The sequence below is a fragment of the Delphinapterus leucas genome, chromosome 3 (assembly GCF_059928025.1).
Source record: "Delphinapterus leucas isolate spDelLeu-1000000601 "Yukka" chromosome 3, BTC_Dleu_Yukka2, whole genome shotgun sequence".
NCBI lineage: Eukaryota > Metazoa > Chordata > Mammalia > Artiodactyla > Monodontidae > Delphinapterus > Delphinapterus leucas.
Window position 1 is genome coordinate 33,744,623 of NC_143131.1, and position 18,528 is coordinate 33,763,150.

Below are 18,528 nucleotides of genomic sequence, written 5' to 3' on the forward strand. Positions count from 1 at the left end.
TAGATTTTGACCTTTTATCCTGTACAATGGCCTGAATTGTTTATTGCAAGTGCCTACTGATGTATCCAAATTCATCTTCAAAACAATCAGCCTGTAATTATTTTTTGACATTCATTTAATAGAATTAACTCCAAGCATATAATTAAGAAAAAATAAGGGTTGGGGGCAAGTAATCCTCTTTCTCCAATAACATATAAAAGCAGTAATTTCATTTATATGCCTACTGCAGGAAGAAATATTCTTTACAATAAACATTTTATAAAAAATACTGCCCTAGCTATACCCACATAGAATAATTACACAACATATTTATGCTTATCTTGAAGTTTTAATACTTATTTAACTCATTTTAACAAAATAAAAATGTTTAATGAGAATTCAATTTTAATAGAAAGATTTCACAGTCTAAATCTAAAAATGTAAAATGCTTAACATGAAAATCATAAATCTGCCTTTATTCTCAGACATAGAGCCTACCTTTCTGACTAATCGAAGTGCTTGTGTCCTCTCTACCTCGTTGCTCTGCTGTATGTCAATGCACCTAAATGATACATAAAATATTTAATTATTGATAAAAATCTTATTAAACAATTTTTTGTATAATACCATGATCAGACCCATGTTCATGTCAATATAGTATCTGTAAATGTTAATACAAGTTATTTTTCAGTACCAGCAAATATTTATTTAATTTAGTATCTCTAGTGATAAATACTTATTATAATAAAACATTTCAAAACTATTTCACTTAAAACTCCAGGAAAGAAGAATACCGTAAGTAATTTATAGAATTATATATATCTATACAGAAATAATAAACATATTTATAAAGCAAAATATCAGAAATCTACTGAAAAAATATTCACCTATCTTTGATAAAGTTCACAGGTACTTCATAAAAATTGTGAAGGAGAAATATTTCAAAGCCTATGTTTTAGTTTAATTGTGATTTTAACCAGAGCCTAAATTTTACATGTTATAACTAAGTTAAAAGTCTTATATTAGCCACAATAATTCTATTTTACCAAAATATAATTTGAAATGTGACTGTACTTCAAAAGTTAATGCTCATATATCACTTAACTGACATTTCTCTATAAAATTTATTAAATTATTCAATTTCTAAAGAGTCTTTGGTATATGTGGAAGAATAATTCATTTTTACTTATGCTTAGACAGTTCACAATTCTAATTAATACTTTATATATCAATACATAGATAGTTTGCTATTCAAAAGCATTTCTGCTATCTGAATATAATTAATCTAAAACAACTTTAATAAGAAGCAAATAGACACATATAATTTCATTTCTGGCCACAACAGATCAGACCAATCCTCCTGCCAAAAATAACTATAAAGGCTAAATATAGTACTTTGTAAAGCAACTGTTAAAAGGGCAATGGATAGTAATCCCTGGAAAGAGAAGCACAAGCTCCATATCCTCTCAGGCTTTGTCCCTGGGGACACCTGCCAATCCCCAGTTTTAGGGGAACAGAATCCTAAAAGAAAGCAAAAATCTTCCTGTACTGGAGAGACAGACTGAACTTTAGGGCAACCAAAGTGGCTGGGACTTGAGGGGAAAAAAATCTCAAAGAAAAGAAAATAGGAATATAAGCAAGAATCTGCATGCCATCCCCTTTACAACGCACACTTGCCAATTTCTATGTTGTACAAATGCAGAGTTAAAGTCCAAGAAACCAAGCAAAAAGCTACTGCTGAGAAGCCAAGGAACTGAGCAGACATTTTAGCAGGTACATAATATTCTAAGAAAGATGTTAGGGCTCAAGGCTGGTCGGGATGAAGAGGTTCTGCTAAATATCTACATTTTCACTTGAGACTCCATATAGCCACTTCCTAGAGCAAAGGCAAAGGAAAAAACAAATTTTAACACAATCAGTGTGATAAGCCAACATTCCAGAATAAAGCTTAACCCTTTTAAGAGAAAAATAACATGATCCAGAGCCAAAAACTTTTAACATACAATGTTCACATCCAATCACATATAATATGAGGTATGCTTTAAAACAAAGGGTTGAGTAACCAAAAACCAAGAAAAGAAAATGATAATAGAAACAGAACACAGGTGATTCACATACTGGAATTGTCATAAATAACTATGATTATTATGCTCAAGAAAATAAAGCAGAGGCCTAGAATGTTTAAGTAAGAGTAAAATATAAATCACAGAAATACAATAACTGAAATTAAAAATTCAAGAGACTGGGGGCTTCCCTGGTGGCACAGTAGTTGAGAGTCCGCCTGCCGACGCAGGGGACACCGGGTTCGTGCCCCGGTCTGGGAAGATCCCACATGTCGCGGAGCAGCTAGGCTCGTGAGCCATGGCCGCTGAGCCTGTGGTCCGGAGCCTGCTCCACAACGGGAGAGGCCACAACAGTGAGAGGCCCGCGTACAGCAAAAAAAACCAAAAACAGGTAAGTAGAGAGTAACAACACTGAAGCACAAAGATTAACAACAACAAAGATTGAAAATACAGTAAGGGCATTAGAGACATGTGGCACAGTGAACAGATTCAACACTCTACAGCTGGAGTACCAGGGGATAGGAGAGAAAGTAACAGGAAAAAAAACCTTTAAAGTAGCCAAAGGAGAAAAAAAAGCAACAAGAAGAGACAACTTACTGTTCAACAAAAAAAAAAACAAAATCCAGAAGACAGTAACTTATTTAAAGCATTGAAAAATAGTAACTGGTCAAAAAAATACCCTTCAAATGGGAAGGGAAATAGAGGATTTATAGACAAATAAAACATGAGAGAATTCAACTCCAGGTATACCTACACTATGAGAAAATAGTAAAGGAAATTCAAGAAAGTGACCCAAGATAAAAGGGTGGAAATGCAAGAAGGAAGAATATTGGAATGGGTAAATAACATAGGTAAATATCTCTAGTTCCAATTTAATACAATAACAGGACTATCCTGTGGGGTTACAAATATATGTAGAAATAAGGCAGAGGGGAGCTGATGGTCAAGCTGGAAGAGGTTTCCTGCATTGTTCTGGTTGTAATAAAAATGGTAAACCTTAACATATCAAGGATAAATGTAATCTCTAGGGCAACTGCTAATAGAAGAAAAGGCTTTAAAACCAAGACATTAATAGAAGAGGAAAAAAATTCTTGATTATTCCCAAAGAAACAAAAAAGGAGCAATGCAAGACCAAAGAATAGACGTGACAAATAGAATATGAACAGCAAGACAGCAAAGTCAAATATATGAGAAAACTAATGGCAAGGTGACAAACTCATAAATATAATTACATTAGATAAAGCACATAGACCCTGCATATAAAAAACCACTAGACATAGTCTAATCCAATTAGAAGACAAAGATGGTCAAACTAGATTTTAAAAAATCTATATGATGTTAACGGAAGAGAAACTTAAATGTAAGAACAAAAAAAAAGAAAGTGAAAGGACTGAAGAGGATATATTGTGCAAACCCTAAATAAAATAAAGTTAGTATAGCTATATTAACATTAGATAACATGAACACTCATAAAAGAGGTATTACTAGGAATAAAGAGAGACATTTCATAACCAGGAAAGGATTAGCCAATGAGAAGGTTTAACAATTCTAAATATGAATGCAATAACAAAGTTTCAAAATATATAAAGCAAGAACTGACAGGGGGACTTCCCTGGTGGCGCAGTAGTTAAGAATCCGCCTGCCAATGCAGGAGACACGGGTTCGAGCTCTAGTCCAGGAAGATCCCACATGCCGCAGAGCAACTAAACCCATGTGCCACAACTACTGAAGCCCTCGTGCCCTAGAGCCCACGCACTGCAACTACTGAAGCCCACGTGCCTAAAGCCCATGCTCCGCAACAAGAGAAACTACTGCAATGAGAAGCCCACGCACCGCAATGAAGAGTAGCCCCCGCTCGCCGCACCTAGAGAAAGCCCACGCAGAGCAACAAAGACCCAACGCAGCCAAAATAAAAAAAAATTGAGTCCATGATATTAAAACTTCCTAAAAAAGAAAACCCCAGGGCCAGACAGATTCGCCAGTGAACTCTACTAATCATGTAAGGTAAAAAGCAGTATCTTACATAAATTCTTCCAGAGAATATAAAAAGGGGGTAACATTTCCTTAGTTGTTTTATAAACATACTCTTGATACCAAAACCAAAAAGAATATTAGAACAATGGAAAAATATAGGCCAATACCTCTCATAAACATAACTGCAAAAATTTTTCCACAGAATATTAGCAAACCCAATACAGTTATATGTGAAATAAAAAGACATCATTAAAAAGTGGTGTGCGCTTTTTAATTCCTTGCAAACAAGGAATATAAAGAAATCCACTAAGAGTCTACAGCAAGTATCATAAATAATGGCAAAATACTGAACACTTTCAACTTGAGTTCAGGAGCAAAACATAGTTATCCAATTACCATTTCTAGTCAGTGCAATATTCTAACCAGTGAGATATGGTGAGGAAAAGAAAAATATAAGTATTGGGAAGGAAGAAATAAAAGGGTCATCATTTGCAATTAATGCTAATGTACACAGAAACTCTAAAATAACCTTAAAAACAATTAGAAATAAAAAGTGAATTTAGTCAGATCACCGAGATAAGAATATACAAAAACAAAAAATTAAAACTTACAATTATTTTTCTATATATTAGCAGCAAAAACTATGAAAAAGAAAAATTTTAATTACATTAATACTATATCTAATAAATGCCTTACGATAAACCTAACAAATATGTGCAAGACCTCTCTGCATAGAAAACTACAAAATGTTGAGAGAAATTAAAGTTCCAAATAAATAAAGGTTTGGAAGATTCGATATTATTACGATATCAATTCACCCCAAATTAACACAGAGCTTCAATGCAATTACTATAGATATCCCGGAAAGTTTTATGGAAATAGACAAGTTGATTTTCTAAAATTCACATGGAAATACTGAACCCAAAATAGAGGAAAAGCTGGAGGACTTATACTAATACATATCAACACTTACTGTCAAGGTGCAGTCATTTAAGACAGGGAGAAAACGGAGCAAGAACAGACAAACAGACCAAACAAAGAGAATAGGGAAAGCAAAAACAGAAACATACTTATCAGTTACCTGACTTACAACAAAAATGAAACTAATTTAGACATGAAAGGAGAATCTTTTCACTAAATGCCTCTAATATTTATTAGATATTGATAAAAATGAATTGTGACCTAACACCTATTTCAACATATACGGAATAAAAACTTTAGAAGAAAAAATAGGATATTATCATCCAAAAAGACCAAAAACATTAACTATAAAATAAAAGACTGCTATATTGGATTTTATTAATTAAGAAGAGTAAGAAGACAAGGTAGACTGACTTGGAGAAGATATTCTCAATACATATACTGGAAAGGAATCATATCCAGAAGATACCAAGAACTCCTACGCAAAAAGATAGACAATCCAATTTATAAATGAGCAAAAGATAAAGAGGATATCCAAATAGTCAGCAAGCAAATGAAAGGGAAACAGAAATTAAAACCACAATGAAACTCACAATGAAAACCACAGCAGAAAAGGGTATAATTAAAAACTGAAAAGAGCAAATGCTGATGAGGATGTGGAGGGATTGGAACTCTCAAACATTTCTGATAGGAGTGTAAATCAGTACAATCACTTTGGAAAACTGTTAGGCAGTAACTACTAAAGTTAAATAAACATAAAACTTATCACCCAGCAATTCCACTCCTACATATATACCTAAGAGAAATGAGTGCACACGTCCACCAACAGACTTGTGCAAGAATGTTCAGGGCAGCTTTATTCAAAATAGCCAAACACTGAAAACAACCAAGAAAAAATCAACAGAATGGATTAAATAAATTGTGCTCTATTCACAACATAAAATACTACACAGGAATTTTTTTTTTTAAATCAACATGGATAAATCTCACAGATAACACTGAGGAAAGAAAAGAGTAATGTATACTTCCAATATATGATACTCAAGAATAGGAAAAACTAGTCTAGGATGAAAAAGGCCAGAGTAATGTTTCCTACTGACTGGGGACACAAGGAAACTTGATTGGGATGCTGAAAATGTTCCATATCTTACTCAGGATAATAGGGTAATTGGTTGTATCTACCTGTAAAAATTATCAGGCTTTACACTAAAAATGTGTATACTTTATGGTAGGTATGCTAAAACTTAATACACAATTTAAAAAAACATATAAAAACATAGGGAGCTCTAAGAAAATTACCTAGCTATTAAATAGTCCACTTTCAATTTTAGCACCTTCTGCAGAATACTGGAGTCTTGGATGAGATACCGAAGAGCTCGTAGCCCTGCCGCCCGCACTTCTTTTGCTTCATTCAATAAAGCTAACCGCAAGCTATATGAAAACAAACAAACAAAAACTCTTGCTGCATGAGTTTCAAATACACATAAAATTATGATACCAAATCCTTCTTCAGTTGAAATAAGCAAAGCTACTTGTCATTTTACATATATAAAAATCATTCACTGTAAGCCATGGAACTTCACTAATGTTATTTTTTAATTTTTGTCTCCTTGGTATATTCCTACCAATCAAGAAAATGTTAAGAGTTTTGTTCTACCTTCTGTAGTTTATTTTATATAAACAGTGGGAAATTAAATATGCCTTTTTCAAGCTGTATCACATATGCCTCTACAGTCTATCCCCCTCTACCTACTTGTTTCACTTCTCCCAAAGAATCATTGGTTTAAACCAATAAATAAAAATACTTTAAAATGACAGTAGGAAGAAACTACTTATACCAATTTTATTTTATTTTATTATTTATTTATTTTTTTTGCGGTACACAGGCCTCTCACTGTTGTGGCCTCTCCCGTTGCGGAGCACAGGCTCCAGACGCGCAGGCTCAGCAGCCACGGCTCACGGGCCCAGCCGCTCTGCGGCATGTGGGATCTTCCCGGACCAGGGCAAGAACCCGTGTCCCCTGCATTGGCAGGCGGACTCTCAACCACTGCGCCACCAGGGAAGCCCTATACCAATTTTAAACGATGCCAAAACAATGGCTATGAAACTGTAACATTAAGCCTCTCGTGGGCTTGAGCAAATCAAGTTTGCCATAGCACACTGTGTCTTAGGTGAGATCTAGAGATAACTGTACAGGTTCTTCTTGCTCTTGGGAATAATATGAGAACTTTTATTCTGCGATTTAACTTAGAAGTTTAGACTGTAGAAGTCCAGGTACTTTTCGAAAACATTAGCTTTGGTTCTTTATATTTGATAATTACAAAATATCAGTAAGAACAATAGGATAACAGTTAAAAATGCTGGAGATCCTGAATTTTTCTAACATTCAAACTGTTTCTATAAAATCAAAACAAGGTGTTATACTCTATTTTTAGTTTAAAATTACTAAAACTGAAATTACTAAAATCCAGAAGGGATGAGGAAGGCAACTGAACTATACTTACCAAATTATGATATCCTCATAGCTAAAACCCAGTTTTTCTTCATTGTGGCCAATATCACAAAGCAGCTGTCAGAAAAACAAAACAAGTATGCATAAACATAAGCATGTATTTTTGCTTATTTACATACATTACCTTTTTAGACTGGAATAAAAAGATATTTTTCTCTAATAAAATTTTGAAAAATATATGATTCTACTGTCCAAATATGACTTATTTCTATCATCTTATCGTTTATTTGACCTGACAGTTCTAGGTTTCTTGCCTTTGTCTGAATTAACCAGCTGTTTTTTATTATTCTTTTTTCCCCCTCCATACTCTTACTGTTTTAAAAACTATTCCTGGGACTTCCCTGGTGATAGAGTGGTAAAGAATCTGCCTTGCAATGCAGGGGACATGGGTTCGATCCCTTGTCAGGGGACTAAGATCCCACATGCCACGGGGCGACTAAGCCTGCGCGACACAACTACTGAGCTCACGCACCTCAACTAGAGCCCACATGCTGCAAACTACAGAGCCCACGTACCACAACCACAAAAGAGAAAACCCACACGCCACAGCTAGAGAGAAGTCTGCGCGCTGAAACAAAAGATCCCGCAGGCCTCAATGAAGATCCCACATGCTGCAACTAAGACCTGACGCAGCCAAAAATAAATAAAATAAATAATAAATCTATGAAAAAAAACTATATTCTTTTAGTGGTTACCATAGAGATTACAACATGCATTTTTGACTTATTACAGTCTAACAGAAATTACTACTTTACCATGTTCTCAATAATGAGACCCCAATACTTCAACTCCATTTACTCCTCTCACCTTTCACTTTTTGTTTTTTCTATCTTTTAAGCCCCACAAGACATTATTTTTATTTTTAGTTAATATTTAGTCAATATCAATTTATATTTACTCTCAAATTCACCACTTCCATTACTCTTCACTCCAGTGGTACATTTATAGGATGTTCTCTCTTCTGCCTAAAGAATCCTCAGTTCATTGTTGTTGATCTGTTTTATTGGTATCTTCATTTGTTTTATAGCCAAGGTTGCTGGCAATGGATTTTTTTGGTTTTTGTTTGTCCAGAAATGATTTTTTCCCACTTATGTTTCTGGAGGACATTTTGCTGGATTTATATAAATTGTTAGGTTTGCTCTTTTCTTAAAACAATTTCAAGATGGCTTCCATTGTTTGTTGAGAAGTCTGATATGAGTCTTACTGTTGGCTCCTTTGAAGGTCTTATCCTTTTTGTCAGACTCCTTTCGAGATTTTTTTATCTTTGATTTCAGCACTCTTGCTGTTCAAGGGTGGTTTTATTTGCATCCCTGCTTAGGGAAAACAGAAATTTCCGAATCTCTAGGTTGATATATTTTATCAGTTTTAGAAAATTCTGTATCTCTTCAAAAGTAGTTTTGCCCAATTCTCTCTCCTCTTTTTCTGGTAATTCAAATGTTCAATCTTTTTGTGTATACCACAAATCTCTAAGTCCTCTTTTCTGTTTTCTCCTTTCTCTTTTTTTTCTGTCCTTCAGCTGGGTATTTCCTATTTATTTATCTTCTGAGAAGTCTAATCTTCTATTATACCTACCTAGTGAATTTTTAATTTTACCTATCATGTTTCCATTTAACTTTGTACACATCCAATATCATAATGAAAAAATCTTTTTTCACCTATTTTCTCCATAGTTCCTCTATTTTCTTGATATATTAACTACATTTTAAATATTTAAAGTGTTTATCATCTAAATGGAATGAATGATGTAGATAATCTCTAAGTTTGTTTTTATTATCTGTTTTTCCATTTGTTCTGGTCATGTAGTCCTGTCTTTTGGTGGATCCTATAATCTTTGTACATAAAAACTTGCAGAGATTCCTGACTACGTTATCTTTCTCCACAAAGCACTGAGATTCCTGACTACATTATCTTTCTCCACAAAGCGTTCATCCTTTTCTTTGTCAGGCCAATAGACAATGGTGAGTCCATATTAGGCTGCTGCCCTAGTAATACTCAGTCTACCTCTGGTTTTTCCCCCAGGTTTCAACTGAAAGCTTGTTGTTCAGGGGACCAATCTCAAGAGGATGACATGTCTCATTTTTGTTTTATAAAAACACTAGAAAGTCCACCCTGATTTTCAAAGATTTTCTGCTTAGGATTTTATATTTCCCATCCCAGGATTCAACAAATAAATGTACTGAGGGGAGAATCTCCTTTTACTTGATTTCTCCCATTTGATGGTCTCCATCAAAAGCTCTGTGCTGTTTTTCCCATGTTTCAGCAATAGTACTCCTGGGACTACAGTCTAAATATTTAGCTTCCTGTCCACATTCCACATTAGCCAGTATCCCCCAGGTAAATGTTGCTGGAGAAGTTAGATCATCTCCACAAGATTCTCTCTTCTCTGAAGTCTTGGTTCCTATCCCACTTACAGCCAGAATAGTTGCCTGATGCCTTCAAACAGGCTTTCTTTTTTTTTTTTTTTATTAAGAATACTGATCTAATACTAGCTATTTGCACCCCACCTGGATGACAACATATCATGTTGATCTAGTGTGAGTTTTGAAAACTGACTTTTATCTAAAAGTTACATAAAGCTTCGCAAGTTATTTATTGGGCCTAACTGAAAAGGATTAAAGAGAAAGTTGATCATTTCATTAACATGAAGGATCAGAAGGGTCTTCAAGTGCTGTTATTACTCTTCCTCAGTATGAAGTTATGAAGTTAAAAACCAACCAAAGTGACCAGCACATCCGCCTCTGTGAAAAGCACAATATTGTAGCAAAAAAACTGGTGATATAAACTCACTGTTCTATTGGTAGGATCCTTGTAAAACTTCCTGTCCAATTTCTTCTTCAGAGGCAAGAACAAAAAAAAGAAAGATGTTGCAAATAGAACAGGGTAGGGGATAGGAATACAGGAACCCTCAGATACTGTAACATTTTCACAGCAGGGGAAAAGACTATAAAAACGATCACTTTATGTGGCAGGAAACTGCTGTGTAAATAGGTAAATAGGCGAAACAAGCTAAAAAGCTTTCCTTCACAGGCCTTTATCCAAAATGATTATACTGGTATTCCTATAAATTCCTTAAAATTCTGAAACATGATAAACAAAGAAGGTTTAGAGTGTCAAAGAGTATGAAAAAATTTTTATTTGTTTTTATTGTATTGTTATACAATGTTGTAAGTACTTAAATACTGAGAAGGATGAGACTTTTTATACATACGTGTATCAATAGAACTAACACACCATTGTAAAGCAATTATACTCAATGAAGATGTTTAAAAAATAATAATGTAAGATTTCCTAAGCTTTGGGACAAGACAGGAAAATTTCTATACCTCTAGAAAACCAATGGCATACCTAAAATTAAAAGTTAAATAACATATTAGTCAAAAATATTTGGAGGGCTTCCCTGGTGGCACAGTGGTTGAGAGTCCGCCTGCCGATGCAGGGGACACGGGTTCTTGCCCCGGTCCGGGAAGATCCCACATGCCGCGGAGCGGCTGGGCCCCGTGAGCCATGGCCGCTGAGCCTGCGCGTCCGGAGCCTGTGCTCCGCAACGGGAGAGGCCACATCAGTGAGAGGCCCACGTACCACAAAAAAAAAAATTGGAAAAACATAATAGGCAAAAGGTTTAGGCCCTATATTAGTTTGCTAGGGCTGCTGTGACAAATACAGCAAATCTGGTGGCTTGTAACACAGGAATTTATTTTTTCATGATTTTGGATGCTAGAAGTCCAATATCAAGGTGTCTTGACAGAGTTTCTTTATTCTGAGGGCCTCGTTCCTTGGCCTGTAGATGGTTATCATCTCTCTGTGTGTCTTCACATGATCTTTCCTCTATGTGTGTCTGTGTCTTTATCTTTTCTTATCAGTACATCAGTCATATTGGATTAGGGACCACCCATATAATTCCGTTTTACCTTAATTACCTCTCTAATGGAATTATCTCCAAATAGAGACACATTCTGAGGTACTGGGATAGAGCTTCAACAAACAAACTTGGGGGCAGGGGGTGGAGGATGGAGCGCAATTCAGCTCGTAACACTCCACCCTCACAGCAAAGTAATATGGGCAGGACCTTATAATGTGAAGGTCTAAACAAACTGCAGAAAGATTTATCAGAAGAGGTAAATAAAATGCACAGAGAATTTACTGAAGAAATAAAACTGATAAATAAACATGACATATTTCCTATTTCCTAAAATCTGAATCAAATACATTGGAAAATGCCATTTAAATAAAGCTTACCAAACTGGCAAGAAACTGTTTTTTTAACATGATTATACCAGATAAGAAAATGCACTGTTGACGGAATTATAAACTAAACACATATTGTAAAATAAATTGGAAAAATGCACCAAAGTCAGGACCTGCTTTTGGTGATTTATAATAATAACTTAAAATATAAAGTAGGTTCAAGCACAAGATCCTTAAGACATAATTTACAATAATAAAGAACTAGAAACAAAATGTTCATAAAGGAGGAACCTTATGCAGATGTTAATATTACATAATACTGAAACACAAGAAATAACCTGCATAATGTATTAGTGAGTTAGGGAAAATATTCTAAAAGATATACATTTTTAAAAATATATACATTTTTAAAGTACATTTTTAAAGAAGTCTATACATCAACATTTTAACATCAAAAAATGAAAGTACACTAATAAGGACCTGCTGCTAAAAAAAACAAAATTCTAAATAAATAAATAAATAAATAATGAAAAAATTTGAAGTATCATAGGTGATTTATTTTCCTTTCTGTGCTTTTCTGTATTTTATAAATGTTTACAATGAATATCTATTACTTACCTAATCTGGGAAGGTTTATACATACAGTACAGTATTCATAAATAGTAACAGAAGTAGCATTTATTGACTATTAATCTTGTCAACCCTAGAAAGTAAGTAATATTTTGGTAAATAAAGACTACTGAGGCTAGAGATGGTAATATGACTTCCAAACACCACAAAGCTATTAAGTGGTAAAGCCAGAAATCAAACCAAACCAGTCTAAGTCCAGAGCCCAATGAAATGTGACTGTACTTTAGTACTAAAATTATCTACATGGGAAAAGAAAAAACAAAAACAAAAAACAAAAAAAATTTACATGGGGGCAGGGGATGGATTTAAAAATAGAATAACTGAACATTACCATCTTATTTCATTTCTCCAGCCTCAAAAATGGTATGAATCAAGAGTCTGGAGAATCACACTCTGGCTATAAACACATAAAATGAGTAAGTGAATTTATTATTTTTTTCCCAGAACAGCTAACTAAAAACACACATACAAATATTGCCCATTTCAAAGGATTAAAACACACACAAAAAGAACCTTATCACTACACTACTAAAAATAATTTAGTATTCGAGATTCCCCAGATATTTCAGATTACTAGCACTGTCACTATATGGTACCATATATTAATGAAAAAGAAAAATAAAAGGGCTCCTTAACATGGTGTTATCACTTAGACCTTGGATGTATTCTAATTCATAAACTTAAAAAAAAAAAATCTAAGCTTCATTTTTCTATTATTAACATATAAGATACTGTGCTTTTAAAATGGGAGAAATGTTTTCTTAAAACAACTCCATTTCTAAAAAGGCAGTGTTTCCTTTCTTCTGCTACAGTTTGTTAATAAAATGAAATGCTTTGAAATGTAGAAGTATAAAAAATCTTACCCTGTCAAGGGTTAGTTTCTCCCCTAAGTATGCACTTGGTTCTCTTTTCCTGCATTTTCTTTTTCACACTTAGATATCCTTGCAGAAAACTACAGATTCAGAGAAACATAATTTCAAAATTACTCCCCTTCTCAAACCACAAAATGTATAACTGTTCACTATTTAACATTAGCAGTTTTGTTGAAAAGGTAAAAATTTTTTCAAAGTTATTATTATGATTTCCAAAAAGCACACACAATTTGGAAATTATTTAGAAAGGAGTTTCATTTTCTGCTACCCAATATAAATGTATTTGAACTGCAAGAAATGTTTCTGAGAAAAATGTCCACTCAGTTGGAAACTGGAAAATCACCAGTAACAACTAAAAAACACTTTGCAATGAAACACAGCATATTAGTCATAATCATCTGTCTATTTTCCAGGGACAGTAAGAGACATTAGGGCTATGCTTTCAATGGTGGCTAAATTGTGCTGTCATATTGTTTACAGAATTATAGAAGGGGGTCTTATTAATCAGTCTTAAATGAAAATATCCCTTTTGAATTAGAATTATCCCAAGTAGAGACTAAATTTTCTATATGTAAGTAATTCACATATATCAGGAATAAGAAATCAGAGAAGGGCTTCCCTGGTGGCACAGTGCTTGAGAATCTGCCTGCCAATGCAGGGCACACGGGTTCGAGCCCTGGTCTGGGAAGATCACACATGCCGCAGAGCAACTAGGCCGGTGAGCCACAACTACTGAGCCTGCACGTCTGGAGCCTGTGCTCCGCAACAAGAGAGGCCGCGATAGTGAGAGGCCCGTGCACCGCGATGAAGAGTGGCCCCCGCTTGCCGCAACTAGAGAAAGCCCTCGCACAGAAACGAAGACCCAACACAGCCAAAAATAAATAAATAAAGATTTAATTTAAAGAAATCAGAGAAGACAGTGATAAGATTCTAAATTTTCGATTATCAAAGACACATTACGCTTTCACTTTTAATCACCAGTTCATCTATTGTTAAGTTTCAAAATATTAGGAATAAGAATTATTTTAATAAAAAATTTTTGTACTGACTGACTCACTACCTTACTAATCTACTGATTTAAATAAACAAACCCTACAAATCAAACCCTTTAACTCTTTTTTTTTTCACATCTTTACTGGAGTATAATTGCTTTACAATGGTGTGTTAGTTTCTGCTTTATGACAAAGTGAATCAGCTATACATATACATACATCCCCATATCTACTCCCTCTTGCGTCTCCCTCCCACCCTCCCTTTCCCACCCCTCTAGGTGGTCAGAGAGCACCAAGCTGATCTCCCTGTGCTATGAGGCTGCTTCCCACTAGCTATCTATTTTACATTTGGTAGTGTATATATGCCCATGCCACCCTCTCACTTCGTCCCAGCCTACCCTTCCCCCTCCCCGTGTCCTCAAGTCCATTCTCTAGTAGGTCTCCGTCTTTATTCCTGTCTTGCCCCTAGGTTCTTCATGACCATTTCTGTTTGTTTTTTAGATTCCATATGTATGTGTTAACATACGGTATTTGTTTTTCTCTTTCTGACTTACTTCACTCTATGACAGACTCTAGGTCCATCCACCTCACTACAAATAACTCAATTTCATTTCTTTTTATGGCTCAGTAATATTCCATGGTATATATGTGCCATATCTTCCTTATCCATTCACCTGTTGATGGACACTTAGTTTGCTTCCATGACCTGGCTATTGTAAACAGAGCTGCAATGAACATTGTGGTACACGATTCTTTTTGAATTATTGTTTTCTCAGGGTATATGCCCAGTAGTGGGATTGCTGGGTCGTATGGTAGTTCTATTTTTAGTTTTTTAAGGAACCTCCATACTGTTCTCCATAGTGGCTTTATCAATTTACATTCCCACCAACAGTGCAAGAAGATTCCCTTTTCTCCACACCCTCTCCAGCATTTACTGTTTGTAGAGTTTTTGATGATGGCCATTCTGACTGGTGTGAGATGATATCTCATTGTATTTTTGATTTGCATTTCTCTAATGATTAATGATGTTGAACATCCTTTCACGTGTTCATTGGCAATCTGTATATCTTCTTTGGAGAAATGTCTACTTAGGTCTTCTGCCCATTTTTGGATTGGGTTGTTTTTTTGATATTGAGCTGAAACCCTTTAACTCTTAACTCTGGGAAAGAGATAGGCAGAAATAGCATGAAGAACGCTGAATTGGTAAATTTAAACAATGGTAATCTCATCCTGCCTCAACTACTGAATGAATTACTAATTAACCTTCAATCATTAGGTAGCAGTTTCTTCAATTCTATCTTATAACAATGCCTGCCCTACCACACAGGTTTGTTAATATTAAGAATAAATTACTGTTGATGCTTAGAAATCAATAAAGACCTTTCAAAATGTAAGAATTAGCATCCTAACAGTCACTTAAAATGCTAAATTATTAGACATCACATATTTCACTGGAGTTCAGTCACTCCCCACCCCATGCGTTTTTATGACTATCAGTCACAATATCTAGCTTAATGTCACTAAATAGGACCAGAGTTCATGTAGAAGTTGTAAGAGAGGGCTACCCTCTCCTTTTATGACTGAAAGCTATAAATACGATGTATCTTAGTCATATGGAAAGTGTTTGAGGATGAAGCTAACCTAAAAGAAAAGAGCTGAGAAATGGAGAGACAGAATGTAATTAACATTTTTTCAACCTGTAGGTCATTCTGCCTGAAATTAAGACCTGACATGTGGTCCTCCTCATCATAAGAGTAAATAACTTCCTTTTATGGATACTTTAGCTCAGTTGAATTAGGTTTGTTACATTTGTTACTTATAAACCAACTTAAGTATTCAATATCATCAGAAGTCCACAATTATTTTATGAGCATAACTATTAAATTTAATTTTTTTAATATAAACAAAACAAATACTGTTACATAATATCTTATTTTTAAATGGGGTATGGGGCTTCCCTGGAAGTCCAGTGGTTAAGACTCCGCGCTTCCACTGCAGGGAGCACTGGTTCAATACCTGGTTGCGGAACTAAGATCCTGCATGCCACATAGCATGGCCAAAAAATAATATGAATGAATGAATGAATGAGGTAAAGGTTTTGATAACATGTCACTGGTATATTTTGCCTATTAGAATCCATGTGCAACATCAATCTATTTGTTATCATTAATCCATAGAATTTTCTTACAAATACTAAAATAATCAAAGGGGGCTATCAACAATATTATATTCTGACAAAGTTAAAATATAAGTCTAAACCGTCTCTAGGTAATAGAAATGTCTGAGCTGCTTATTAAAATTATTAACTTTAAAAAATATATAATGATCAGTTAAAACTGGGCAGTTAAATGCTATTCCCATTTTACTTTTATGGCTCTGAAGGTTAACTAAACAGTTCTCCTCAATGAGCAACAGAAAGAATAATCCAAACTTCAAAAAATCTTATCACAAATTAGAATTCCACAGCATAGTCTTTTCAGAAGGCAATTTATAAGTAGGTTTTAAAATATAAAGTACAAATGTTCTTGGCTAAATAATTACACTTTTAAAATTCTATTCTACACAAGACAGTACACAAGAGTGTTACGAATGCATTAATTTAAAATGCAAAAAGGAGGAAAAACTTCTATTTTCTAATGATGGAATGATTAAATAAATTACGGTATATGTATTACGCATATGTATGTATACTTGGATGCACATACATATACATACATACGGATGGATATGCACACACACATACATCTATCAACACACATAAGCAGCTACTAAAAAGTAGATCTACATTTATAGAAAATAAAGGACTCTATGATATATTGGAAAGTGGAAAAGACACAAACTACAAATCAATAAATCTCAAGATCTCATTGAAAAAAACCTTTATGTATACATATAATAAATGGTAAATAAACTGAGCATTATATTAGACACTTCGTTTTGTTTAGCTTATTTCTCACAACTCACTGAAATACACACACACACACACACACACACACACACACATATTTATAATTATACCACAGAAGAATAAATACTTTCTAGTGGTTACCTGTGAGAAACAGTATTTTTGTCAGGGTAAGGAGGTGGATGGGAAGGAGATGTGAAAGAGGAATTTCACTTTTTACCATATATTGTTTAGTACCATTTAAATTTTTATATTTAACTTACATAATTTTGAAGTTTTTAAAAACAGAACAAAATAAAGATTCCTCTGGAGCTTTTAATATATGAGAAATATAGGAAAAGAGAACATTAAAATGTAAAAGAGCTAAAATATTTTCATCTTTAAAAACAGGTCTTTAGATTATGAGCATGTTGTCAGTTTTAAAAATAGAATACTAAGATTATATTCATCAGCAGCCTGTTATACACATTACTTTATCTAGTGAAATGATGTCAGAAGGCAAGCATGGGTGTGTGACATTCACATGGTTCTAGGATCACAACACTAGCACCCTCTCTTCATACCTTAAAAGGAGGTTTAATTCTGTAGATAAAGGCCACCCTCTACAACATTTTAGCCCCACTGATCTACTAAATTAACTTAATCCTAGTTTGTTTTGTTACTTAATAACAAAACAAATGCTAGTACAACAAAAACTCTTATTTAAACTGCAAAATCATCCCAATGTAATACAATACCTTTAATTAAACACTTGATATGTGCCAGGATTTGGGGAAGAGAGGGATATAAGAGTAAAAAATTAACTACTACATATTTCTTGTATTTAATAAACTCAGTTTAATAAGATAGTCACACACAATAAATAATAATGATAACAAAAGAGCAGATAAAATTTAGTAGACACACATATAACCTATTATAGGAACAGTGAAGGGTGACCAACTAACTCCTGTCTAACCAGTCTCCTGGAATCATAATCCTGTTTCTTATTTTCTTATTCTATAGAGCTATTCTTAGAGATTTCTAAGAATTTATAAATTTTACTCTGTAAATTAACGAACTTACAGATTTTAAAAGAATACCAGCTCTGTAAATATTTATTAACGTAGCTCGCTAACAAAATGGAATTCAGACACATTGTATTATGATTAAATTCAATAAGCATTTATTTTGTGCTAGGTGTTTGGAGAAATTTTATAATAAAACCTACAGACCTTTATTTATCACCTAGGGGATGACTCTGTCCCCTAGGAAACATTCGGCAATGCTTTGAGACATTTCTGCTTGTGACAACTAGTGGAGGTGCGCTACTGGTATCTAGTGGGTAGAGGCCAGGGATGCAGCTAAACACACTACAATGAACAAGACAGCTTCCCAAAACAAATAATTATCTGGCCCAATATGTCAACGTTGCTCATGTTGAAAAACCCTGTTACAGTAACAGCTTACCAACCTGCAACTCAAGCTATTAAGCAGACTCACCTTTTTAGCGTCA

At 34.3% G+C, this 18,528-nt stretch overlaps 1 protein-coding gene across 7 annotated transcripts in view; it reads right to left on the reverse strand.

The window, feature by feature from the left end:
• Window positions 1-18,528, reverse strand: part of RICTOR (RPTOR independent companion of MTOR complex 2) — a 140,487-nt gene that overhangs the window by 73,589 nt on the left and 48,370 nt on the right. For all 7 annotated transcript variants that reach the window (XR_016392628.1, XM_089908791.1, XM_022598801.3 and 4 more), the window contains exons 4-6: window positions 7,442-7,506; window positions 6,237-6,368; window positions 478-541 (exon numbers count right to left, since the gene is read on the reverse strand). Coding sequence is in view for 6 of the 7 variants with exons in the window: in XM_089908791.1 (XP_089764917.1) it covers window positions 478-541; window positions 6,237-6,368; window positions 7,442-7,506 (261 nt within the window). In the remaining variant the exon portion in view is untranslated. The remainder of the gene's footprint in view (window positions 1-477; window positions 542-6,236; window positions 6,369-7,441; window positions 7,507-18,528) is intronic.